Raw genomic sequence first — 27,087 nt, 5'->3', positions numbered from 1 at the left:
TTAAAATACAATAAACTACCCATTGTATATTATATGCTACAGCCTAGAAAGCCTACCATTTTTTCTTAACGATTTTCACTCACTCATTTGCTATATTAGTTTATCTGAAAAACAAATTACGGGGGCAGCTAGATATACTGAGTAGATTGAGAGCCAGGCCTCAAGATGGAGGGTGGGGGTGGGGGGTGTCCTGGGTTCAAATCTGGCCTCAAATACTTCCTAGCTGTGTGATCCTGGGCAAGTCACTTGACCCCCATTACCTAGCCCTTACCACTCTTCTGCCTTGGAGCCAATACACAGTACCGATTCTAAGATGGAAGGTAAGGGCTTAAAAATTATATATATATGTGTATATTATATATCTTAGCCCAGATCTCTAATAACTTCAAAAAAGTTATTGTATTTTCATAACCTTTCTATGCTGTACTTCCAAAACTACTGAATATTCAAAATTACAAATGTAAAACAGCCAAGGGAAGAGAATAAATTGCATGGAGGTCACTTAAAGTTGGGAACGACATTTACGTAGCTTAGATAAAGAGGCTTTAAGTGCCTCTTTGAACAAGAGTCAAAAGCTTGTAGGACTCACCTTTCTTCCACATGCTGTTGTAAATTTGGTCTTTCCATAGTATGAAGATAAAGTGAGTCTGTTGATTTAATCTGACAGGCCTGTATGCTCAGATACTTGAATATGTGCACTTTTCCCTTTGTACAAATCTATTAAGAAATTAATAAACTTTTAAATGGAAAAATGTGAAGATACATTCATATGTTTTATTTTCTGGAACTAAGTACTTCTACTTGCATTTCATTCTAAATATCACCAATCCTATGGACTCCAAATGTGACCCCTGTAAAATCCATTACAATTCCATAAAATGGTCTCCTAAATAATTGCTAAAGAAAATCAAGTCCAAATAATGTCTGAGTTTTCCCATGATGATTTGCAAACCTCTAAAAAAGCAGCACTCTGAAAAATGCATATAAATGTCAAAAAGAAAGCTTAGCATGATATTTCTAGTTAAAAAGAGGGTCAAAGATTATTTGAAAACTTGCTAAGACAGTATAATAAAATCCTGAAGACTGGGAGTTTGCGGGAGAGGAATCTTGACAAGGTATAGAATCCCTTTAAAAAGATTAAATTGCAACTGTTTCCTTGGTTACTTATCTGAAGGTAAATGGACATTCTTCATCCTGTTCTCATGCACACTTTTCAATATCTGAGCTTTATTCTCTCCAAGTCTAAGGCCATAAATTTGAATCGAGGTTCTGTTACTCCCTAACCTAAGTGACTTTTTCAGCCCTCAGTTTCCTTATTTCCAAATCCCAATTTAGATGAGATGATTCTAGTCTAATTTCCATTATGTTGAAGTAGCTAACATTATACCCATTTCCAGAGAGCTACTTAAAAGTTTGCTTTGTAGTTCATAGAAAACAAGAAATGGGTTAATTCTCTTGAAAGACAAAAATAAAGAAAAAGGTTTGAGAATGACATTATTGCCAAAGAGCTTTACTTCCCCATCTATATACTATAAGCCATCTCACCTGTGCTGGAGGGGACTGAAGGGGATTATTCTCAAGCAATAACACTTGCAGCTGCTTCATTTCTCTAAAACAAATCGGAATCACGAGCACTTTATTGCAGGAAAAGTCAAATTTTACCAAGGGAAGATCTACAAGTTCTAAAAACAAAGAGACCAACAAACAAGAACAAAAGAATTGTATGATTAAAAGTCAAGAATATTTGTCTTTGGAGGAAGAAAAATGATTTCACAACATAACCAAATTTTTAAGTTTCTTTTCAAAGTCGATAGTACACAAAACCTGTAACATGTATGAACACTATCTGAATAAAGTAGAAACCTCATTAGTTTAAAGTTGACTAATTTAGAACTGTGGCAGATGGACAAGTAACAGATTATAACTTACCTCTGTACTACTCCCCCAAAAAGGTTTGCTCCACAAAAATATCATATAAAAAAGATTAGAAGATGACTATTTTTATTTCCGTGTTTAAGCAACAGGATGACATATAAATAAAGTGCTAATTAGAGACAAATTTTCTCTATTAATTAAATTGGGTTTGGCAGAGTCAAAAGTGGGCAATACAGTGGCAATTAGTTTGTGACAGTACACAACATTAAAATGTAATAAAACTGTATTTTTTCACATTGTATATTTCATAATTTTAAACCTGCTCCCCTCCTTCAATCCCATGTAATTTTAAATTAGTGAGGTTTTCTCGTTTTACTTTTGGGAACTCCTTCTATAGCAATATAAGGAAGCATAACCTTATATTTAGCTTATAATTCCCACCAAGTGATATAGTAAACACTCAGTAATTTCAAGTATTCAAGCCAACTGGACTACTAACATTGGCAGCTGCTGGGAACAACATCAAATCTATTTCGTATAAGAAAAAGATGGCTAAGTAATGTCAGGCTTCTAAGAATTACAACAGGTGATGTTTGGGAACTAACACCCATGGAGCTAACACAAATCATAACCATCACATGAAAAGGAAGTACAAATGAGATGCATGTTTGACACGTATTGCTTTTGCCTTGAGAACTGATGAAATGAAGCAAAGGGATAATTCAGAGAAGATCTTTTTATATTAAAATAGTAAGAAGATGTCAAAATGAAGGAATTTGTTTTCAGAAGCCTAAAAACTAACATATATATTTGCATAGATAAGCTTTTCAGCTATTTGGAGGTGACAAGACTAACACACAAAATAGCAATAAACAATATAATTTTTATTTAATTGCAGGAGTGTGGTTAAAAAACTTAGGAACTCAAGGAAGATAGAGATCAGTTAGGGTAGGAACACTCAGAGAAGGTTTTATTATAGTCAACAGTCAATAAATATTTATTAATCACCTACTTTATATGTCACTTCTTCTGGGGATACAAATAAAGGGAAAAAGGAGAATTCCTGCGAAATTTCAAGGCGCTTACAATCTAATGGTGGGAAATAATACAGAAGCTAAAAAGATGTTCCTTTGTCCCCATAATATTTCATGCAGTTAAAATCCAAGCACAGCACCTAATGGAAAATGAAGAGTTTATTGAGACATTGGGAAGAGGAGGGGTAACTAAAGATATAGAAGTTAAGGATAATAAAAAGACTACCCTGACCAAAGTGAAAGTTGTGTGTTAAATTAGTTGTGCTGCCTATAAATCATGAGGGTAGCTTAAAAGAGGTCCTTGAAGTCAGGCAAAGAAATCTGGACTTGATGTGATAAGAACTAGGAAGTCATTAAAAGTTTCTCAACAAAAGAGTAGTAAGGAGATGAAAAACGATTTTAAAAAAGATTAGTTTGCCAGCATGCATGCCCTATGAATTCAAAGGAGAAAAAAACTAGAACAAGGTAGATAGGGTTTTTTTTAATTAAAACATTTTTTAGCCTTAAATAACAAATAAAATGGACTATTCCATATACATAATAGAATAGAAAAAGAGGATTATATATGAAATTGCAGATTCTATTACGAATAGCTTGTTTTTCTTTTTAAACATAAAATAAGTTTAACATGTAATTTTCAATGCTGTTTTGATTGCCCATAATTATCCCATATTCATTCTGGCATTCCTTCTTATGTTTTTAAAAATGCTTCAATTATCTCTTTTCTTTTTCTTCTTTTTTATGTTTTGCTTTCCCTATCTAGGTTCTCTCATCTACAAGTACCACTACCTACTAAATGAAAAGGAAAGAAAAGCCCTCATTAACATGTATACAAAAGTCAAGCAAACCAAATTCCCCCAAACTCAGTATCTGAAAATGTAGCCTTTTATATCTTCAGTCCATTACCGTATAAATTTGAATCAATCAGAAATAATACTTATCGGAGAAACCTGTGAAGACTTTCCCCCTTAGAAATGTGTTTCCTTTCTAATTTTAACTCAGTTTTGTTTTGCAAATTTTTTCAAATTTTACATATCTCCAAATTATCCAATTTATCTTTATGCGATCTTCTCTATCCCTCATTTGGGAATGGAATCTTCTCTTATTCATACATCTTAAATCTATTTCTTATGTGATGTGGTTCACAGGGAAGCAAGAACAGACATTTCTAGTGTTTCTTGTCTACACTCTTCTTGAGGGGGACTTTAATTCCTGCCATTAGGAGAAGCAGAAGATTAGGACCAAAGGCTGGCCACTCTGCTCTCCTTAAAGAAAGGAGGTACTGGGCTATCTATATGCTCTCTTAAATAGTGTTAAGACTAGGGAATGTAGTTTGGGTTTAAGCTAAACTCCAGATCACCATTCAAAATGGGGAAAGGAGGGACTCCAAACTTTACTCAAATTAAAAGGTTTGACTCCCTTCCTATTGAAAACAACTCCACAATGAACACACACAACAAAATAGCAAAGAAATTCATTTACCTTAGTAACAAAACAGAAATCAGAGAAACTATACCTATGAAGATATATGCCAAGCAATACAGACTGAATGAGTGCTCCCTTTGGGAATGAAATAGTTCCACTTAATCAAAGAGAGAAGCCTAGATCTCACTCAAAGGGGAAATTTGACCTGAAGTTCTCTAGTGTGGATAATGGGGATAGGGCTATGAAAGAGACTGTAAAGTGCCTTTATGTCATCTTCTTCCCAAAATCTTTCTCTTCTTTCAACTATCTGAAGAGAGGTTGGCACTGCCAGTCTTGCTTGAAACTGGAAGCTAGAAGAACCCAGAGTTTCTCAACCCTCCTTGCTCTTTATGCAAGCTCAGAGCATTCATCTCCATCACTGAGGAGAGAGTCCTATACAATGGGCTTTGGGGCTCAAATTACATTTCTTGGCTTCTTTATTTTATTTATGATATTGCTCTTTGATCTAAGTAATTTATCCATTTGGGTTTATGGTGATATTGGTGTGAGATATTAGTTTAAACATAACTTCTGCCAAACTAGACTATTTTCCAGTTTTTTTTCAGTACTTCAAAAAAATTGGTCTTTCTCTCCTAGCTGGAGCCTTTGAATTAATACACATAGTGCTGCTATCTTTGGTTTGGTTGAGTTGTGTACCTAGTTTTCTATCCTTGCCAAATCTCTTGTGCTTTGGTTGGCAGACAAGAGTTATATGAGTGTAACCATAAGGATAATACAAGAGAGTACATCATTACATACCAAATTTTGTGGTTCTGTTTGTTAAGTAACTAATTTCAGCGAGTATATTTTTAAAATTTCAAATTTAACAACACAAAATAAAATGAGTATTTTCATAATCATTATAGAACAGAAAGAAGGCATTTTACTTGAAACTGTATTTCTATTACATAGATCTTGCTTTTTAAAAAAAGTTTTAAGTTCAACATGTAACTTTCAAAGATGTTTTTGCTTGCCTATTATTTCTACTGTTCTCTTCTCATTTTTCTTTTGTAACCCTATACCTAGTCTCACTCTTTGTACCACTCTTCTCACCTTCCCCAAGTGAAAAGTGTAAGGGGAAAAGAGCAAAATCTTGGTGTCGAATATACATTATCAAGAAAAACAAATTTCAATGTGTTGGTCCAATCTAAAAACATTATGTGTCTTTCTATATCTTCAGTCTATTATCTCTCCATCAAGAGCTGGGTAGAAAGGCAACTGGAAGGCAGGAAGATGGTTACACTTAATGGAGATAAGTTATTCAAAGTTGCTTTTATTTACATTACTGATTTTTTTTTGGGTCTGTGCATTTCCCTCAACATTACATGTGTCTTTCCAGGCTTCTCTGAAAACGGCCCTTTTAAATTTACTGCTTAATATTCCATTGTATTCACACATAATAATTTGTTCAGTCACCTGCAATGGATAAACACTGGTCAGAGGCTTTTAGCTAGGCAACAGTGTGGTACTGTGGAAAAAGTACTGGATTTGGAGTCAAAAGGCTTGAGTTCCAAGTCCCACCTCGGTTACTTAGTACTTATTTGGCTTCTGGCAAGTTAACTTCACCCTCCTGGTTCTCAGTTTCCATATCTATAAACAAAGAAGTGGGACCAAAGATCCCTTCCAAATCTTAAAAATCAAATCTGTACTAGGGTGCAAAAAGTGCGAACAGAAAGAAATAGGAGAAATTTCAAAGGAAGTGAGGTGAAGGAGAGAGAATCTGACATAGTTTCAGGACCGACTGAGGAGAGTAAAGTGCCACTTATAGGAAGAGGGAGTTCAGAGTGAGAAGTTGGTTTTAGTGGGGAAGAATGAAGTTCATTTGTGGATTTCTGCTGAGTTTGAGATGAAAAAATAACAATTAAATGAAAAATTAGATATTTGAAGCTAGAAATGATTATTCCAGATTCATCAGCTTAAAGGAGAAAGAAGCCACAAAACTGATCATTTTTTTCTGAAGGAGTATTTATAAATGGAAGACAGGAAGACAAAGGACTCTGCCTGAAATGCACACACAGTAAAGTATGAAATGAGATAAAGGAGCCAACAAACAAAACAGGGGAATGGGTGGGGTGGTACCAGCATGGTGGCTAAGTGGATTGAAAGCCAAGTCTAGAAATGGGAGGTCCTAAGTTTGAATCTGACCTCAGATACTTCCTAGGTGGGTGACCCTGGGCAAAAGTCACTTAATCTCCATTAACTAGCCCTTACCACTCTTCTGTCAATACTTGGCATTGAGTCTAAGACAGAAATTAAGGATAAAAAAAGAAAGAAAGAAACAAGGAAGTGATCAGGTAGGTAGGAGGAGAATCAGCAGAGCTTAGTGTAACAAAAATGAAGTTAGGAAAGAGATTGAATAAATAAGAATATGGTCAATAAAATCAAGAGCTCCTAATTTCCCTCCCTTTTCAAAATCCTGATAATTTCACTATGAAAAAGATTTAAGAAAAAAGCCATGTGTGAGAAGGTGGGGGGGGGTAGGTAATTGTGAGTCATGGTCTCCTGTTACTCTTAGCAACCTTTATTAACATTCAGTGTCCTCCCTTTTACTTAAAAACTTAATTTACACACAGAAATCATATACAAAATTAAAGGTGTATTTCCTCTAGAGGGAGTAAGAATGGCTTGGATCAGCATAGTCTATTGGAATTTGTGGTCTTTTTGCTCATCTCAAAGGGCAAAGAAATATCTCATGGTTTGGGATGTGGTGGGACTGAAAAAGGAGAGAATACGCAAATGACAAAGGGGGTTGGCTTTCCTCGGACATATATATATATATATATACACATATATATATGCCTCTGGGAAGGCTGCAGAGGAAGCTGGAGGGGCACTCAGGAAGATTTTTTAAAATCTTGGGCACTCTCTTAGGTGGCTGAGAAAGAAACAGATACAGAGGAATTGTCAGCTGTTCTTATTCTTTTCCTCTGACTTAATTTAGCTGAGTGTGACAGTCACCCATTTCTAACCATGTCCTTTTATTCTTCTGTTAAAGACTACATCTGACTGATGTAATCTCATTTCACATAAACATTTGTCATTGACCCTATCCTGTAAATTTCCTTTGTTATGGCAGGACAAGTCTGGGAAGCGTGATCTTCCCAGGGCCAGAATCCCAATGTCATTACGTTGTTAAGAGAATTTTTTCTCCAACAAGGGGCATAATCATGAACCATTCATATGTTTTATAATCATATTTCCATGTATATATCATGAATTTAGGTCTATAAATCTGCCATATCCCACCTTAAGCCTAGCCTGATGACCTCTAAGGCTACAGAGGAATCAGGACTTTTAAATTTCTTATTCAGAATAAAGTGATGTTAAAAATGTGTGTACTGATGTTAAAAAAAATGTGTATATTTGTGAGAGACATGAGAAATTGGTAGAAAGAAGAGAACTGAATATCCAGTGAATAGAGTCCTTTTAGGATTTCCTTTCAAGCTTCAGAGTTTAAGTACCTTTGGTGCTTATGAGAATAAAGGACTAGGCAACTGCTCATTATGTAAGTCTCTCTGCAGGATGGAAAGGGTAAAGAAAGGGAGAAAAGGAGATGAGAGTCCTATACTCTATTGAGGAAACACAAGACAGGAATAGAGGAAAAAATGCAAAAGGGAGAATTACCTCCTCCCTCCCTTGCCAAGCTATCCTTGCTTATGGCAAAGCCTAGGAAGGACAAAGTATATATTCAGAACAGATGGATTTAAAAGCAAAAATTAAAATAATCCCACAGAACACTGTATGGGGTAAAGTAAATTGATAAGACTTTTTTCTTTTCAAAATACTGGGAGATGGGTAGTACTAAAAATGTGTAAGCAAATATGGTAAGTACTGCCCAAGAGAATTATCAATGCTCTTTTGTTAAACAATTTTTTCAGAAACTTGATATTCAGGAAATTGGGCAAAAAAGCTTTTACTGTAAATTGAAGCATTTCATTTTTAAGTGTACAAAAAAAATCTTTGCTGAGAAAATATAGTAACAAAGACTACAGCTACCCATAAAATATCTTTTAGGAAAAGAAATAACAATAGAGACTTAGTGACAAAGAGAGAATTAGCTAGGTTTTTAAGGATTAAAACTTGAATGAAAGTTTATAAAAAATGTCAATGCCTTGAAGTCATTCCCTTCTCGCAGGTGACCCCCTCCTCTGACCACGCCAGAGATTATACATAGAGAATATTTACTGAGATTTGAACTCAGGCCCTCTGACTTCATTGGATCATAATGTCAAGAATCAAAGCTGGCAGAGATCTCAGAACTAAACTAGTCCAACAGTATTATTTTCTAAGAGGAGGAAACTGAAGTCCAATGACTTCAAATTCTTTCTATTATATTCAAATGCCTACCATGATGAACGTGCCCCAGGAGCAGCCCTAAGGCTCCAGAACAACAATTGTTGGAGTCAATTATCATTACAACCAATGGTAAAAAAGACATAGATGCTTCCAGTATAAATCCAGAGACCCTCAAGGGCACTTCCCACAGAACTGACTATACCTTTCCTGTGGAACATAGTAGGTTCACATGACTCAGACATACATTAAGGGGATTAAAATGAAAATTAAAAAATTAAAATGAAATTAAAACTTAAAAAATTATTTTAAAAAATTAAAATTAAAAAACTAAAATGAAAGTCAAAGGTTGTAAACTCCAAGATGAGAAAACATTTAACCTCTATACACAGTACTAGATTCATCCCACCCCGTCTTATAATTCAGTTTAGTTGTTGTTACTTTTTAGAATTTACTTGTACTTTGAACCTAAAATCTGAACTGAACCTTAGATGTTAAAGTCATAAGTTCATTTAATTTAAGAGAAAAATGCAAAAATCCTAAAGTAATCAACTTAGAAAATTAATCTCATGAAAAGCTAAGAATTTTCTATTTTGTTTCCTTTTATTTTTATTGCACTTAACTTACTTTCTTACCTGGTGGTAAAACTTTAAGGTAATTTCTTCTGATGTTCAGTTCTCTTAGAGATTTCAGTTGTCCTATCTGCTGAGGCAAAGCTGTGATCTCATTGCAGCTGACATCCTGTGGCAAAAGCAACAGGAAATTCACGTATTATTTTTTCCAAGGGATTAAGCATTTGAAACTAGATTTTCATGAAGGAATTTGATATTAAGACAGTAGTAAATTTTTCATCTTGTCTTCAATAAATCAGTCAACCAACAAAACACTAATCACCTACTATGTGTCAGGCATTATGCCGAATGTTGGAGATGCAAAGCTAAAAGAAAAACAGTCCCTATTCTCAAGGAGGAGACAACAGGCAAATATATAGGTATGTGTAAAATACATACAAAGTAACTTTGACCAGGAATGGTGTTCGGCAGAAGATGAGCTTGAGATGAGTCTAAAGGAAACCAGGGATTCCAAGAGTATCAATGAGGGAATGCATTCAAGGCATAGGAAAGAGCCAGCATAAAAGCATGGAGAAGAGAGATGGAGGTGCTAAATAGCAAGAATTTCAGTTTGGTTGGTCCGTAGAGTTCATAAAGGACGGTAATGGGTACTGGCCAGATTCTAAAAGACTTTAAATGACAAACCAAGCAGTTCATTATTTGATATTAGGCAGACATTAGAGTAAAATCAGTGGGGAGATGGTATGGGTAACAAAGTCAGACCAGAACTTAAGTAATCATTTTGGTGAATGGGTAGAGAGTGCATTGGAACAGGAAGACTTGAAGCATGAAAACCAATTAGGAGATTATTGCAAAAGTCTGGGTGAGGGTAGTGAAAACCTTGACTGGTGAGGCAGCTGTGTGAATTAAAAAGAAAGAAATGGATGGAAAGAAGTGGTGATAGAAATGATGAGACTTGGTAACTGAGTGGGAAAAGAGGGGCAATTTAGAGTGAAGTGTTGAGGACCACATTTCAGTTGCAAAATCATCTAATTGGAAGGAAGATGGCATCCTCAAGTGGGATAAGGAATTTTAATGGAAAGGTGTTTTTTTGGGGGGAGGGAGGGAGGGACAGATGAATTCTACTTTGAACATGAGAAATTAGATATACCTATGCCATCCAGTTTGAAATGTCTAATAGGCAGTTGGAGAGAGATTGAATATATGTGTATATATATATATATTGTATATATGATTTGAGAATTATCTGCATTGTAGTGATAATTAAACCCATGGAAGTTGTTATGGCTACCAAGTAAAAGTATTTAGAATAGAGATTCTTAAATTTTTTGGACAATGGACCCCTTTGGTAGACTTGTAAAGTGTATGGATCCCTTCTTTTTTTTTTAAAATAATTTTTATTTTTTTAGAAAAGTTAACATGGTTACATGATTCATGCTCTTACTTTCCCCTTCACCCCCCCTGACCTCCCCCACCCCCCCATAGCCGATGTGCATTTCCACTGGTTTTAACATGTGTCATCAATCAAGACCTATTTCCAAATTGTTGATAGTTGCATTGGTGTGGTAGATTCAAGTCTACATCCCCAATCATGTCTGCCTCAACCCATGTGTTCAAGCAGTTGTTTTTCTTCTATGTTTCTACTCCTGCACTTCTTCCTCTGAATGTGGGTATCGTTCTTTTCCATAAATCCCTCAGAATTGTCCTGGGTCATCGCATTGCTGCTAGTACAGAAGTCCATTACATTCGATTTTACCATAGTATATCAGTCTCTGTGTACAATGTTCTTCTGGCTCTGCTCCTTTCACTCTGCATCAGTTCCTGGAGGTCTCTCCAGTTCACATGGAATTCCTCCAGTTTATTATTCCTTTGAGCACAATAGTATTCCATCACCACCATATACCACAATTTGTTCAGCCATTCCCCAATTGAAGGACATACCTTCCTTTTCCTGTTTGTTGCCACCACAAAAAGCGTAGCTATAAATATTTTCGTACAAGTCTGTTTATCTATGATCTCTTTGGGGTACAAACCCAACAATGCTATGGCTGGATCAAAGGGCAGGCATTCTTTCATAGCCCTTTGAGCATAGTTCCAAATTGCCATCCAGAATGGTTGGATCAGTTCACAACTCCACCAACAATGCATTAATGTCCCAATTTGGTCACATTTTTCTTTCTTGCTTTCTAAAGAAGCAAGAAAGACTGAAACCTTGCCCAAACTTGGTCCCTCTTTCAAAGAGGGGTGTGTGTGTGTGTGTGTGTGTGTGTGTGTGTAGAGAGAGATTATATAGGTAGCCTTTATACCTTTGGAATGAGGAAAATATGTGTATGCAAGGGTGTTTGTATATGGAAGGTAAGGGTTTAAAAAAATTAAATCAGCACTCTATATTACTTGGTTAACAATTACTGGGTTGGGGGTGGGGGAAAAGTTGGCAGAACCGTTATTCATAAGGCTCAAATTCCTTTGTATCTGTAGCCTTTAGCAAAGTACCTAGCACTTCATAAATGCTTGTTGACTGACTTCCTGTTTTTAAAAACATTCACATGATGTATTTAGCCTTTTAAAATATTATTCTATCAGGAGAAAGAAATGATATGAACTATTTAAAAATCAGGCCACATCTATAGATAGCTTTTTACAGTTAATGAAGGAGCCTAGTTTTCTATAAACTCTAAAAATTAAAATTTTCAGTAGTCAACAATACAATATTCTTCTGACCTTTTAAAAATGTAAGAATAAAATGACTGAACTATTTGGACAGCATATTTCTAGGAATAAGATCTCTAGAGGTATCTATTTTTACCCTACTGCAAAGCACAACTGATATTTACTTTGTACTCAGTATGCATTTTAGCAGAAAATGATTGAATAGGATACACATTCTTAAATCATACCATGACATTTTTCAAAAAAGTTTTTAAATGAATGAATTATTTTAACTTAAAAACCAGAAATATCCAGATAGAAAGATGAAATTGCTTATTTACAAATGAGGACAATTTTATTTTCAGCAATTATTCTCAGAAATGTATTAAGTTAAACTCCAACAATTTATGCAAGGGAAGCAAGTTTTTCCTTCTGACTTACAGGACGTCTGCAGACAATTAGAAACACATAGTTCAATTGTCCATTCAAATTCTGAAGGTATTTGGTGAAGGTCAAATTTGTTAATAATACTCTGAACTGTTGTCAGTTACTTCCTGTCCTAACAAAATAATGGAAAAAAAAGCTGTCAGACTTAATATATTTAAATTAAGGATATATCCAAAATGTATTAACATTTCTGTAGACACCAATTTAATGCTACATTTCCAAACTTTGTTATAATCCCATCAGATTACTAAAGAGGTTATATGAATTTTGTGATAAAAAAGATTTCACGTGGAAAAATTGTGTCTTAATTCAGCTAGGAAGTTGAGTGGAATTGATGGATAAAAATCTAAATGTTATTGAGCCTGACAGTTCAGCATAGAAAATATGAAGACAACTGCTCCCTAACTAACTTTTATAGAACTATTGAAATTCAAATTAAGATATAGCTTATTTTTTCCTTAGTAGATTTCAAAAAAAGCTTAAAAACTAAAAATTAAAGTACTATATATTTATCCATAAGGTATATTGGAGTCAGCACAAACCAGCTCACCAACCAATTGTTAATTTTTTTCAGCGTGAGCATTTACATGTTGGAATTTGGCAAATAATGCAATCAGGGTTTGATTTATTATTTTGTTTGTTTACATTTAAGAAAGTGATGGAAAATGTTAATAATGCAGAGAAAACTTAAGAGTAGGTATATTTGATTGTACTTTTTTTTTCCTCCAGAGAAATGGTTGTTAAACATTTTCCAACACACTGCTGCATTTCACTCATTTCTGGAATGGATATGAATTTCCAATATTCTCAATTTTAAATGGTATTTTTACTTTATCACTATAAATGCTAGCATAATCTCCTCTGAAATTCCAGAAGTCTAAACCTATTTCTCAGATAATACACAAGAATTGCAATGATGTGAAGTTACTTAGCCAAGGTTATTACTTAAAAGAAAAAAAAATCCCAGAACACTCAGAATGCCAAGAAATATCATCATAAATAAATTAAATTAAACTACAGCTTTAAAAGTTTCCTTGGGTAAATCTGCAAGTATTAAAAATATGATGCACTTAATTTCATCACTAGTAAAGCATTCTCCAACACTACAGCTAATAATAATGTAATTATACCTCAAATTTATACAATGTATTCCACCAGTCTTGGGGCCTCAATAAATAGAACACAGTTTTTCAACGATTGTATGGAAATTTAATGATTTAAGGAATATTTCTAGGAATTATTTGAAAGGAAGTATGATAATAACCCTTCACCAAAGAATTATTCTAACTGCCACCTTATCTTTTACCACATTGAAGGAAGCCAGGAAAGCAGGAGCTATGGAACCAGCAAGCAATAATTGCTGACAGTAATGCTGAGGACAGCATCCATCTCCCTTGCACTTCGGAGGCTGGCTGCAGGCAACAGATAAAAAAACAGGAAGAGCCATAACCTTTGGAGTGGTGTTTACTGTAGGCTTGGAGTTGCAGTCCTGACTTTTATATATGGAAGAAGAGGGCAAGAGAGGAAAAAAAAAGAGGAGAGAAGGGGAGGGAGGGAGAGGCAGACAGATAGAGAGAGAGAGAGAGAGAGTGAGAGAGAGAGAGAGAGAGAGAGCATAAATACTATGTGAGACTGTATTGTTAGAACAATGTATCTCTGGAAGTTTTGTGTTTTGCTTGGGTGATTTTTCCATGTCTCAGAGTTCCATAGGTGTACAGTGAATGAGTGAGTGAGAGAGAAGGAGAGGAGAGGGAAAAGGAGAGGGAGAGGGAAAAGGAGAGGAGGAGAGGAGGAGAAAAGAGAGAGAGAGAGGAAGAGAGAGGGGGAGGGGGAGAGGGAGAAGGAGATGGGGAGAGAGAGGGAGGGAGGGAAGGAAGAAGGGAGAGAGAGAGAGAGACAGACAGACAGACAGACAGACAGAGAGAGTCTTTTGTGCAGAAGAGCCATGATGTGGCCTGCCCAATGTCTTCACCAAAGAGTCCACCAGAGGTTTTTTACAATGATAGCTATGTGTCAAATGTCCCAAGACAACTTCACCCTTGATTTGTTAAAGTCTTTTCTTATTTTCTTTGGAATATCTGTTTTTGAAACCATCGCTGTGGCATAGACATAAAGTAGTCAAATATTATGCCAGAAGAACATAGTCCCAGATAGGTTCAGATAAACTATATACCTGGTGTCGTAGGAACAATATCTTAATCCCTACCTCCATGCAAGTGAGACTAGTTTTTCTTTTTTCAAAAAGGTACTGAAACTAATCTTAAGACTTTTTTTGGTCTACAACTAAAGATTTTTGGTAAAGTTGTTTGGTAAACAACTAAAGGCTGGGGCCTTGGACATCATTTCCTGGTCTGAGTTTAGCCAAAATGAGTTTTGGGAACTCTCTAATGTTAATCTGGTATATCACGATGGGCAACTTGGGCAAAGGAGCCTCTCTCACCTACATAAACTTGAGCATCTTCATTGCATATCTTTGTTGAAGAATCTTCTACTATGGCTAATAAATTCCTTTTTTTTGCCAATTAATTAATGATCTTATAAAGTACCTTTTGTCATTCTAATACAGAATATAAACTACCAAAGGGCCTGAGTCAGGCCCATCCCAGAAGATCTAAGACACTGAAAAAACTATCTCATTCCTTCCTTTTTGATTCAGTAAGGTTTCCCCTACTGATACCTAGGGTTTCCTTCCTTATGACTTTGTAGATAAAAGCCATTTTGATTTGTCTGAATAAAAACTGGTCTCTTTTTTGGTATGAAAAGTGTTTGGCATACCAGGTATTCCAGACTATGCAGGAAAGGTAATGGAGAACTTGGTGGAACTGGGTATTCTGAGGCAAAAGGCAGCTTTCTGAAGGGCAATTAGTTGATACCTTCCCCCACTTTGTATTGTGTGATCCAAAGATCAGCTCATTTTCGGTCCCTTAAACCACTTTGGTTGTATCATTTCCTCACTGACCCTGCTCTGCCATTCTTCTATCACTGTATATTTCATTTTAGATCTTCCATTTGTATGAGTTAAAACAAGGAAAAAATAAAAAAGGTATTACTCTATATATCCTAGTTTGTATGATGCTTTATGAAAAACTTCCTAGCATGTCAGTGCCAAGAAATATAAGCATTCAGAAAGAAAGACTTCAAATATTTAAGAACCATAATCATGATCACATAAGACTTAGCAGTTCTCACCTCAAAAGAGAGGAGAACATGGAATGAGAATGTCCAAAATGCAAAAAGCAAAAGAATAATTTACTTGAGAAAACTGAGTATAATTCTAAAAGTGGAATACATGGATCTTGCATAAAATAGATTTTCAAATATTCCTGATTTAAAAAAACAGAGCTGAAAAGGAACTTGCAAATATAAATATGGGAGTTGAGAAAAGATTAAATAGTATAAAATAGTAGCTTAAGCTATCTTTGAATGACTTTTATTAGCCAAAACTCAACTTATGGAACCTAAGGCTCTAGGGTTGAGTAGGATGCATGGTACATTTGTAGCCCTGCATATTTTGCTCCCCTTTGGTTCACAGGGGATGATGTTAGTCAGGACTGCCCCTATGGCACTGTGAATGGACTCATGATCCTTCTCAGTCCCTGAGCCCCTATGTTTACATACTGGCTTGGAAGGGGAGATAGTACTTATAGAATACTGAGTTTGTGCCATCAAACCAGCTGAAAAGGACATTTCTCAGCCTCATGCAGTTGGGGACTCTACAGACAGTGAGTATATAAGCTGCCACATTTGCTAGCTGATACATAATCCTATTGCCCTAAGAGATGAGAATGTGTAATATCTAAGGATACCAAATTAATCTTGTTTTCTAGTAAAAGAAGCTCTTTCATTTTCAGTTATATCCAAGTTCTCATAACCCCATTTGGGGTTTTCTTGGCAAAGACACTGGAGTGGTTTGCCATTTTCTTCTCCAGCTCAATTTACAGATGAGGAAAACTGAGCCAAACAGGCTTAAGTGACTTGCCCAAGGTCACACAGCTACTAAGTGTCTGAAGTCAGATTTGAACTCAGAAAGATGAGTCTTCCTGACTTCAGGCTGGGTACTCTATCTACTGTGCAACCTAGCAGCCCTAATAGTGGAAGTGTACCACCTTAGATTAGCAGGAGAATCTAGCCTATCAATCCTCTTAGATCATTTTACAACTACTTTTTGACATCAAGTCTTATGGATTGTTTGTTAATTTCTTAGAAATGACATCCCTACTGGGTTCAATTAAGGATGCTTCTCAATTTCTTCAAATAAATGAATTGAGTTCTAATGTTTTTATTTGTTTGATTTAAAAAAAACTCTCATCTTCTGCCTTAAAGCAGAAATGTATTGCTGTGTATTGGTTGCAAGGGTGAAGAATGATAAAGGATAGGCAAGGGAGGTTAAATTATTTGCCCAGGGTCACATAGCTAGAAAGTCTAAGGCCAGATTTGAACTGAAGGCCTTCTGTCTTTAGGTTTAGGTGACTCAGTCACCTGAGTCACTCAGCTGCCCCCTTGTTTGTTTTTAAGGTAAAAAGAGTAAATTATTTAGTAAACTTGGAAATAATTATGATTCAAAGTAAAGTTCATTCTCTGGCTATTCATTCACTTGAATTAGCCCATGATCAAACTTAGAGCTGAAAAGGACCTCTGAAGTCATATAGTACAAGTCTTTATGTTTATAGATGAGGAAACTGAGGTACAGGGATTAAGTAACTTGTACAAGGTCACAAATTTAAGTGGCAGATTGGATTCTTAGAAAAGAATCCAAGTTCTTTAATTACCCAGCTAGCATTGTTTCTACTGTATCTTGCTGCCTGATTCAGATGAGTCTCTTCCCCTGGAAGAGGCTTGGACTTTTTTTTTTGCCTTGTATTATTATTATTTTTCAAACTTCTTTTTTCTCAGTTATATGAAAAAAAAACAAATTTAACCTTTGTTTTTTTTTAAAGTTTGAGCCAAATTCTTATCCTCCCTTCTTACTTCCTTTCCATCCTCCCTCAATCTGATTTAAATTTTACATGTGTAATAGTGTAAAACATCTTCTTTGAACACTGTTTTAAAAAAAGTAGAGTAGAGAAGTAATAAAATTGCTGTTATAGGACTACACTTCTGACCTGGCCTTGGACTCTGATAGTCTATTTCTATCCATTGGCTCTAGTTTTAATTAATTAGTACCTTGTATTTTAGACCCTTTGTTAAGAACTATGATTTTAAAAAATTTGATGGTAATATCATTTGTCCTTTTTGCCACTTGGCATAATTATATGTTAACAAGATATAACCTTGATTTGTATTTTTATGAAGAAGAGACTGTTTGTATTTAAATGATTTGTAAGCTATTTTGATCTTCAAAATAATCTCAAAAACTCATAAGCTACTTTTATAAATGTCAAAGGCAAAGATATGATTTAAATTTAATATCTGCTCTCTGGAGGAACTCAAGAAATTCAAGGTCCAAAGAGAAGAGAATATCTGATTTTAACAAAAATAACTCTTGTATTCTTGTTTGGACTGTAATTAGTAAAAACAACAATCACTAAATATTACAATGTTCAAATCAGTAACGTACCAATTCCATTAACTGTTTGAGTTGACCTATCTCTTCTGGAAGAGATCCAAGCTTGTTGTTACTTGCAATTAAGACTTTGAGAGGGAGACCACACAGGCAGGCTGGCAATGACGACAGCTGATTTCGACTACAACAAAAAACAGAATAATACAAATAAAAAAGACGGGTCATATTACGCTTTATGTTTATGCAAGTTATTATCTGGAAATGAAAACAGCAGTTTATAAAATTAAAAGTTTATTTTTCCTAGATATGCTATAGCTATTCAAATGGCAAGAATTCAAGTCTAAGCTGTTTATTTTTTAAAGTTTTATTTTAAAAAAAAGCAAAAACAAATAAATGCACATTAGATGTATGTGGCACACTGGATAGACTTGAGACCCTGGAGTCAAAAAGACCCGTGTTCAAATCAGATGCAACTGTGTGGCCCTGTATAAGTCACTTAACTTTTTTTTTTCCATCAGGCTCTCCCTCAGGAAAATGAGGATAATAACAGCCCCTCCCTCACAGGGTTGTTGTGAGGATCATAGGAAATAATAATTGTATAGCACTTAGCACATGATCGTCATCATCATCAATTCTTCTTCCCACACTGAAAAAAACGACACTATCATTCTTAAAGACACAAAACTCATTTTATCAGCCTGTATCTATTTTTGACAGTACAGGTAAACAACTAAGACTAACAAGAAGGTAGCATAAACTGTTTTTTCCCTAATAACATACATTGGAAATTCAAGTTAGGGCAAATATATTCAGTAAAAATGAAAATTGACATAGTTTTTCATCTAAGTCATAAATAGTGAGGAAAGGACCATAGGTTATTGAAAATTGGGCCAATTTCTGACAGGCCATGTACAGCTAAGTGGCTCAGTGGACAGAGCCAGGCCTAGAGATGGGAGGCCCTGAGTTCAAATCTGACCTCAGACATCACTGCCCTTTCACAGCAGGAAGATCTTGTGTCAATCAAATCCTATTTTGTTGCCATTCTGTGGTGTGGCAATAACTCTGGGAACTCAAAGGCCACATACACCATTGCATCAGGATCTCTAGAAGATCTTGAGAATGCTAGAGTATTAATATAATTTAATTTAATTACTATAATAATGAGTATGCTAGAGAAATTCTGAAGAATGCTTAGACAACAAGCTGGGTCTGCTTCCTAATAACCAGCATTCTCGAGTACAGAGAAGCTAATCCCCTTAGAGGCTGGACATTTCCTTCAACCAGAGTCTAGGAAACAAGAAAAATACAAAATCACCTTCGGACCTTCATTTTGATTTTGCAGGATGGTAGCAAAAAGATGGAAAGAAGAATGAAAGGGACTGAGAAACACAGTTCTTAGAGGATTCCCAAGTTCTAAGAGCTTAGACTTACCAGGGGGACAAAACAAGGTATATAAAAAAGATATAAGGCAGAATGGAATAAAGGCAAATAAGAGACTGACAAAATGTTCTAAGAAAATTTGAGGAAGAAGAGACCTCTCACTTGGATGAATCACAGAGGGCTTTATGGAAGAGTCCAGTTTTTAGCCAACAAACAATCATATATAAAACAAAATACATGAAAAATATTTTTGCCTGTCTCATTTCCACTCCCCCCCCCCCCCATTAGCCTTGAAACCTAACAATGGTATTGCTGGGTCAAAAAGTATACAGTTTTATAACTCTTTGAGCAGAATTCTGAAGAGTGTCCCAAAATGGTTGGATCAGTTCACAGTTTCACCAATAGTCTCAATTGATTAAAAACAACAACAAAAACAAATTTTCCAATATGGTCACTTGGAGGAAGAAAAGGGGCAGAAACTTTCAGGTTCCTAAGTATTCCCTCTCCTTTCCTAGCCCCTACCATCTAGCAAGTTGTGTGTATGATCTGCCACAAGGAAAAATAATCCCATCAGTACTGATAGTGCCAGACCCAGGCCCTCTTCTCACTTCTTTTTACATTCTCTCACCTGGTAACATTCGTAGTTTCAATAGTTTCCACAGCTCTCCTTGTTTCAAGGATCATATCTATCCTGGTGACTCCCCGATGAATACACTGGACCCAGATATCCCTCTCGAGTTCCCACCTTCTCTGATTAGACTGCTGATTAGGCATATCAAACTGGATTGTACATAAGCCTCTCAAATTTTACATCCAAAATAAAACTCATTATCTTTGCCTTCAAAGCCACCTTCCAGACTTTCTTATTCCTGTCTGGGTACTGTCCTTGTGATTCATAATCTTGGTGTCTCCTTAACTCCTAATCTTTGCTTGTCCCCTATATCCAAACAATTGCCAAAGCTTATCATTTCTACTTCTACTATATCCCTTGCATGTGTGCTATTCTCTACTCACAAAATCACTATTCTCACTCATCACATTTTCTCTAGACTGTTATAGTTTTTTTAATCACCCTGGCTCAAATATCAAACTTCCATTAGATTGAGAACTCCTTGAGAGCAGGGATTATTTTTAGCCTTTCTTTGAATACCCAGATGTTAGCCTGGCACATATTTAGTAAAATACTTATTGACTGAACTCTTCCCTCTTCAATTCACCTTCCATTACCCCAAATAATATTTTCCTCAAGTATAATTAGGATCATATCACTTCCCTATTCAATAAGCTCCATTGTCTTTCAATTATGTCTAAGATTAAATATTAATTTTTCTGGCATTTAAAGCTCCTTAAAACCTGGCTCTTTGCCACCTTTCCAGTCTTCTTACACATTATTCCCACCCATATAATCTGTGAATTAAGTTTTCTTTGTTTACTTGCTGTCCTATACTAATGAAATGCCATCTCCCACCCCTGCATGTTTGCAGTGCCTATTCCCTATACCTGGAATTTATTTCCTCACCTCTACCTCTTGGAAACTTTGATTTTCTTCAAGATCCAGCTCAAGCACTATTTTCTAAGTGAAACTTTTGCTGATTACCTCAATTGCTAGAGCATGCCCATCCCAAATGACACTGTATTTATTTTACATTTATTATGTATATACTTATACATCTTCGTATTATCTCTTCTGGTAGAATGTAAACTCCTTGAGGGCAAAGTGCCTAACATATAGTTATTTCTTAATAAATGCTTGTTGATGGCTTGACTCAAGTCTGCCATGCAGCTAACCTTGAAGCACTTCCCCAGATGTAGCTCTCTGCCAGAGAAGGGGCAGGGGAGAGTAGAGGCTCTCATATCTGGCCAGGAAAGTGATTGAGGGGAGCCAGATGTCTTTTCAGGTGGGATGATCAGACTCTAGGGCTAAAAAGGCAGACCATATTGGAGAGTCCCTTTACTACTGGGGTAGGATAATGTAGGGTAGGCAAGAATTCCATGGAGTCATACTTCTTGGACCTTATTTTCCAAAGAGAAGCCAAGTTCCATCTGGCTCAAAGAGGCAGAGAAAAGGTCAGTAGTAGGCAAATTTCTAATATAGTGAGATCTCTCTCAGTATGTCTCCCTGAACTATTCTAAAGGTAACAGAGAACTAAAGTTGGGCGATCATTATTATAATGAGATGAATGATATTCTAAAAAAATACAAAAATTAAAGTGTAAACATTTATTAATTGCCCTTTATGTACAAAGACATTACCAAACTAAACCTTGCATACAAAGAGCCTACTTTCTAAAAGAGAAATACAGCTTGTACACAGATAAATAGAAAAGAAGGTTTTTAACTCTCTATTTCTTCTGACATCCATGATTCAAGTTCAAATCCATTTCACCCATGATCTATACTTGCAAAATGGCTTCCTAATGGCCTCCATGCCTCCTGTCTCTCTCCCACTTTAATCTATTTTCAACAAGGCCACCAAGATGAGTATCCTAAAGCATAGGTAGGATCAAATATAAACTGTTCTGCTTGGCAATGAAAATAAAATGGAAAACAGTTCATTTAAAAGAAATTCATTTGGGCATGAAAAAATTAAAGAAATTCATTATAGTTCCAGAAAGCAAAAGGTAACTATGTTTGATCTTTATCTACCACAAGCAAAAGAGGTGAAAACATCAGTAAGATAAACAAAAATAATTACACTTATTAAATAATTGAGCTTTACAATGTATTATGTAATTTTAGGGGACAGATATCCTTTACTAATTATGTAACATGTGGTCTATTGTTGAAATTAGTTTGAATTTCCTAAAAATGTTCAATTAACATGAAATTAAATACTAACCACAATGTCTTCCTTCTGTACTAGGGGATAAATTTAATTATGAACTGACTAACTCATCTTTTGCCTTTTTCTTCCTGTGTATTTTTAATAGAAAATGGTAAACTGAAGAAGGGAATTTTCTGATAATGAATATTTGTTATACTATGGTCAGGCTACACAATTAGTTTTATTCTAAATTAAGAAATTAGTCTACAGATTTCCTATTCATCTAAGTAGTATATGTTTTAAATTGTTTTAGAGTAACTAAATTTTGCCCATTTTTTATTTGAGTTTTGGATTTGGTTATACTGTACATTATTTTGAAAGTCTTTCTTGACCTTGTATCTGAAAATAGGAATTTGAAGAACCTGCATAACTTCCTACTCTGACAGGTCTTTAGGACTCATTTGTATATGGTACTCTACACAGGTTGTCATTAGTTATGCAACTAGGAAATTCTAAATAAACCTTCTTCTAAAATCCTTTAAAAGAAAAAAGATCAACTTAAATTATTATGCACATGGTAATGTGTACATAGTTAAAAACTACATTGTATTTAATGCCTCCAATTTGAATTTGGTGTTAAAGGAATTATGACTTCAGAATTTCCCATTTTGTAAAATAAGTTTGGAACTCTATCCCCACTTTTCTCTCCACCTACCCCTTTCTCCCTTCTTTCTCTTCCTAAAATACATAATTATAGCTCCAACACCTTGGGCCAGAGTGATTTTGACAAATCTAGGTTGGCTCAACTGTGCTCAAAACTAGTTCACAACCTGGGAATGACTGTCACCAAACAATAGCCTTGCTTAGAGAGAGTAGAGAATTCACTAGGGCAGAGCAATTCAGTTCACAGTAAAAAAAACAGTGAGTGTTTAAAGAAACTCCAACTTTAGGCTTATTACTAGAGCTGCCCAAGGCTTTCCACTGTGCATACCTGCACCATATTTGGGCTGTTGCAACAGAATGAGTTTCCCACAGTATCAGTCCATAAACCCTCCCAGAGTATAAATAAACTACTGCCTAAAATATTTAAATTCTCTTTGCACCCAAGTCTATAAACAACCATTACAACAAATATTTGTTGTTAATAAACTTCACACTACTAAAATCAGTGACAATTTGACCCCTCTCAATTATTTAGTCAATCCATTTCCTCTTCTACTTCCTTCAGGGCAAACTGACAAAACAGACCATTCCAACCCCCAAACCCCCACACAAAATATGTTTTTTTTTTACAAAATATGTTTTTAAATTTCTTCTAATTGATTTCTGAAATTATTATTACATTCATTTTTTTCTTATAAAAATCCAGAGCAAGATGATGGCTACTGGAAGATCCTCTTAAGCCTAATAGGAACTGACTATGCAATAATAGCAAGAATAAAATTTGTCTGACTCTCCTCCCTTTAAGAACAGTGGAAATTCTAAATTATATATTTACACAGGTGAAACAGTTACTAATTAAGAGGCTATTAAATCAGTCTTCAAGAAATCTAAACCACAGTCAACTGCTCTTTAATATTGAAGCAAAGATTAAACACTAGTTGATTATTCAGGAAAGAAGCTATTTACTTTGGGGACTAAGTATCTAGGTTTGGTCTCTTTTTTCTGGACAGATGAAGAGGCTACAAATAGAAATGTGAAACAGATTCTTCTCTAGAAGAGCCCACACTTTAATTGGGAGAGACAACATTTAGGAGGACTAGACAGCAGAGCAGGTAATACCGTTCAATGGTCCATCAGGTGTAGCAACAGAGGGGAAGGGAAGTTCTATTGGTCTTTGATGGGTTAAGTCAGGTGACAAAACCTGGGGATCAGGAGAACAAAACAGCAGAGCAAATGGTAAAGCGCCACAGGGTGCCCAGAGCAAAATGGCAGGCAGATAGTAAGGTCTGGTGGTCTACCTACCATCTAAATGCTAAGAACTGTTGCCTGTACTTGTTGGACCTTTGGCAAGTCTCTTAACTTCTAAAGTCTCAGGTTTCCTTATCTATAAGATGAGAAGGTTGGACTAGATGACCTCTAAATCCATTCTAGCTCTAAATCTGTGAACTATGATTCACTTGATAATGCTACCCTTTATTTGCTGGGATAAAGAGGATTCCTCTAAATGTTGAGATCCTTGATATAGCAAAACTCTTTTCAATTTTTTTAATCCAGCACTAGAATGTGACTAATCATATCAACATAACCAATATCAATTACTGGTCCCACTTCATGATAACATAAATTGTGCCATGGTCACAAATATGGTAAATAGTAGAGTCAGTATCTGAACTTGAGTCTTTGGACTCCACTTCTAGGCATTTCAACTGTCCCAATCAGTAAGGGAAACTTGAGCTGGATCTTGAAAAATAAGTAGGACTTGAAGAACTAGAAAGACATTCTAGAGACAAAGAAGACACTTAGAGTCAACAACAAGCATGAGAGATCTGAGGTATAATAAGGAGACTAGCAAGGCTAAATAGGACACTTTATATTAGGAAACAGCAAAAGGCAAGGTTATTAGGCAGAACAGAAACAAATCATAGAATGCCTTGAATAATAGCAGGATAATGAGTTAATCTACAGACCAGATAACAGCGACTTATCATAGAACTGATGACAAAGAAAATATAAGCCCCTGATATGATGATAAAAGGAGTACAGAGAAGAAGAGAGGGGCACACACATGTATATCCTTTGGATTTTGCATCAGTTGGATTGTGATATGATTCCTACATCCATGTGTCCAGTCTCAGTCTATTTCTTGAATCTCTATTCCCACAAGACCAACTACTTATTAAACATTTCTAACTGGATATTCAATAGACAGATTGAATTCAATGTGTCCAAAATAGAACACATTTCCCCTCTAATCCTCCACTTCCCTTTGATTTCTTTTTCTGAGTGCATGACCATCCTCCTAATTACCCAAGTTTATAATCAAGCAACAAGATTTTATTATGTAGGGGCAGATAAGTGGCTTGGTGGATAGAGAACCCAGATTTGGAGACAGGAGATCCTGAGTTGAAATATGGTCTCAGATATTTCCTATAGGTGTGTGACTCTGGACAACTCACTTAATTGCAATTGCAATATTTGGTATCAAAGCAAAGGCTAAAAAATTATTAAAATGTTATGTACTGGGTGAGAGGCACAGTCTAAGTTTTGGAGACACAAAAGAAAATTATCTCAGAGTTATCTCCATGCCTTTCCAAAGTCTAATTATGGAATATACTTCCTCTTTACCTCCACCTCCATATCATTGCTAGCTCCTTTCAACTCAGTTCAAGTGTCATTCTTCAGAAAGTTCTCTATTCCCTTCAAATGGACAGTGATAGACTTGGTTCCAGGAAGACATAAGTCTAAATACTTGCCACAAACTAATTAGCTTATTAGCTGTGTGACTCAGGGCAAACTACTTCCTTGGTTTTCATAACTAAGATGGTACTAATAATAGCACATACTTTACTTGGTTGTTTTAAGAAGGATTTGAGATGATACACAAAAGCTCTGTGCAAACCTTAAAGGCCCATATAAATGTTAGTGTCAACTAGCACTCTCCTTAAAAGAAAGGAACTATCTTATACTTTATTTTTAGAATACAAGTTGTTTCTCTCAAAAATACTTCTTAAGTGCAGGAACCATTTCATTAATTTTTCTTGTCTCTCCATACAATGAGACATTGCTTAGGACAGTGATTTCCAAAGTGGGCACCACCACCTCCTGGTGGGTGCTGCAGTGATCCAGAGGAACAGTGATGGCCACAGGTGTATTTATCTTTCCTATTAATTGCTATTAAAATTTAAAAAAAAATAATTTCCAGGGGCGCTAAGTAGTATTTTTTCTGGAAAGGGGGCAGTAGGCCAAAAAAGTTTGGGAACCACTGGCTTAGGACGTAGTAGTCACTTTGTAAAAGCATGCTAAATTGAAGTGAATATAGCTGATGTTTTAGGAAGATATTTTTGGCAAGAATAGAGTAGAAGAAGCTAGTTTTAAAGTGATCAAATCCTATATAGGGTAGAAGAAGGAAAGAGAGGAAGCAGAACATGAAGCGATATGAGACGCTTCAAAGGCAAATAGTTACTAGGGCTCAATAACTGACTGAATAAAGAAGATGGAATGGAAAGAAGAATCTAAGAATACTAAGATTTTAAAGTTAAATAAGTAAAAAATGATGCTGATATAGAGAAGTTGGGAGAAGGTATTATTTGGGAAGGATATACTAAATTTTTTTTAACATTTATTAATATTCATTTTTAACATGGTTACATGATTCATGCTCCACCTTTCCCCTTCAACCACCCCTCCTGCACCCCCCCCCACCCATGGCCGATGCGCATTTCCACTAGTTTTGTCATGTGTCCTTGATCAAGACCAATTTCCAAATTGTTGGTAGTTGCATTGGTGTGGTAGTTTCGAGTCCACACCCTCAATCATGTCCACCCCGACCCATGCGTTCAAGCAGTTGTTTTTCTTATATGTTTCCTCTCCTGCAGTCCTTCCTCTGAATGTGGGTAGCTTTCTTTACCATAAATCCCTCAGAATTGTCCTGGGTCACTGTATTGCTGCTGGTACAGAGGTCCATTACATTCAATTTTACCACAGTATATCAGTCTCTGTGTACAGTGTTCTTCTGGCTCTGCTCCTTTCGCTCTGCATCAGTTCCCGGAGGTCTCTCCAGTTCACCTGGAACTTCTCCAGTTTATTATTCCTTTTAGCACAATAGTATTCCATCACCCGCATATACCACAGTTTGTTCAGCCATTCCCCAATTGAAGGACATCCCCTCCTTTTCCAATTTGTTGCCACCACAAAAAGCGCAGCTATGAATATTTTCGTACAAGTCTGTTTATCTATGATCTCTTTGGGGTACAAACCCAGCAATGGTATGGCTGGATCAAAGGGAAGGCATTCTTTTATAGCCCTTTGAGCATGATTCCAAATTGCCAGTCAGAATGGCTGGATCAGTTCACAGCTCCACCAGCAATGCATTAATGTCTCAATTTTGCCACATCCTCTCCAACATTCATTACTCTCCCCTTCTTTCATTTTAGCCAATCTGCT

At 35.8% G+C, this 27,087-nt stretch overlaps 1 protein-coding gene across 3 annotated transcripts in view; it reads right to left on the bottom strand.

Annotated features, from left to right (window-relative positions):
* Positions 1-27,087, bottom strand: part of LRCH1 (leucine rich repeats and calponin homology domain containing 1) — a 226,324-nt gene that overhangs the window by 66,495 nt on the left and 132,742 nt on the right. For all 3 annotated transcript variants that reach the window (XM_044668223.1, XM_044668222.1, XM_044668221.1), the window contains exons 3-6: positions 17,892-18,018; positions 9,302-9,407; positions 1,546-1,682; positions 590-717 (exon numbers count right to left, since the gene is read on the bottom strand). In XM_044668223.1, the coding sequence (XP_044524158.1) occupies positions 590-717; positions 1,546-1,682; positions 9,302-9,407; positions 17,892-18,018 (498 nt within the window). The remainder of the gene's footprint in view (positions 1-589; positions 718-1,545; positions 1,683-9,301; positions 9,408-17,891; positions 18,019-27,087) is intronic.

This window comes from Gracilinanus agilis, chromosome 3 (assembly GCF_016433145.1).
Source record: "Gracilinanus agilis isolate LMUSP501 chromosome 3, AgileGrace, whole genome shotgun sequence".
Taxonomy (NCBI): Eukaryota; Metazoa; Chordata; class Mammalia; order Didelphimorphia; family Didelphidae; genus Gracilinanus; species Gracilinanus agilis.
This window is presented reverse-complemented; position numbering and strand designations above follow the sequence as displayed.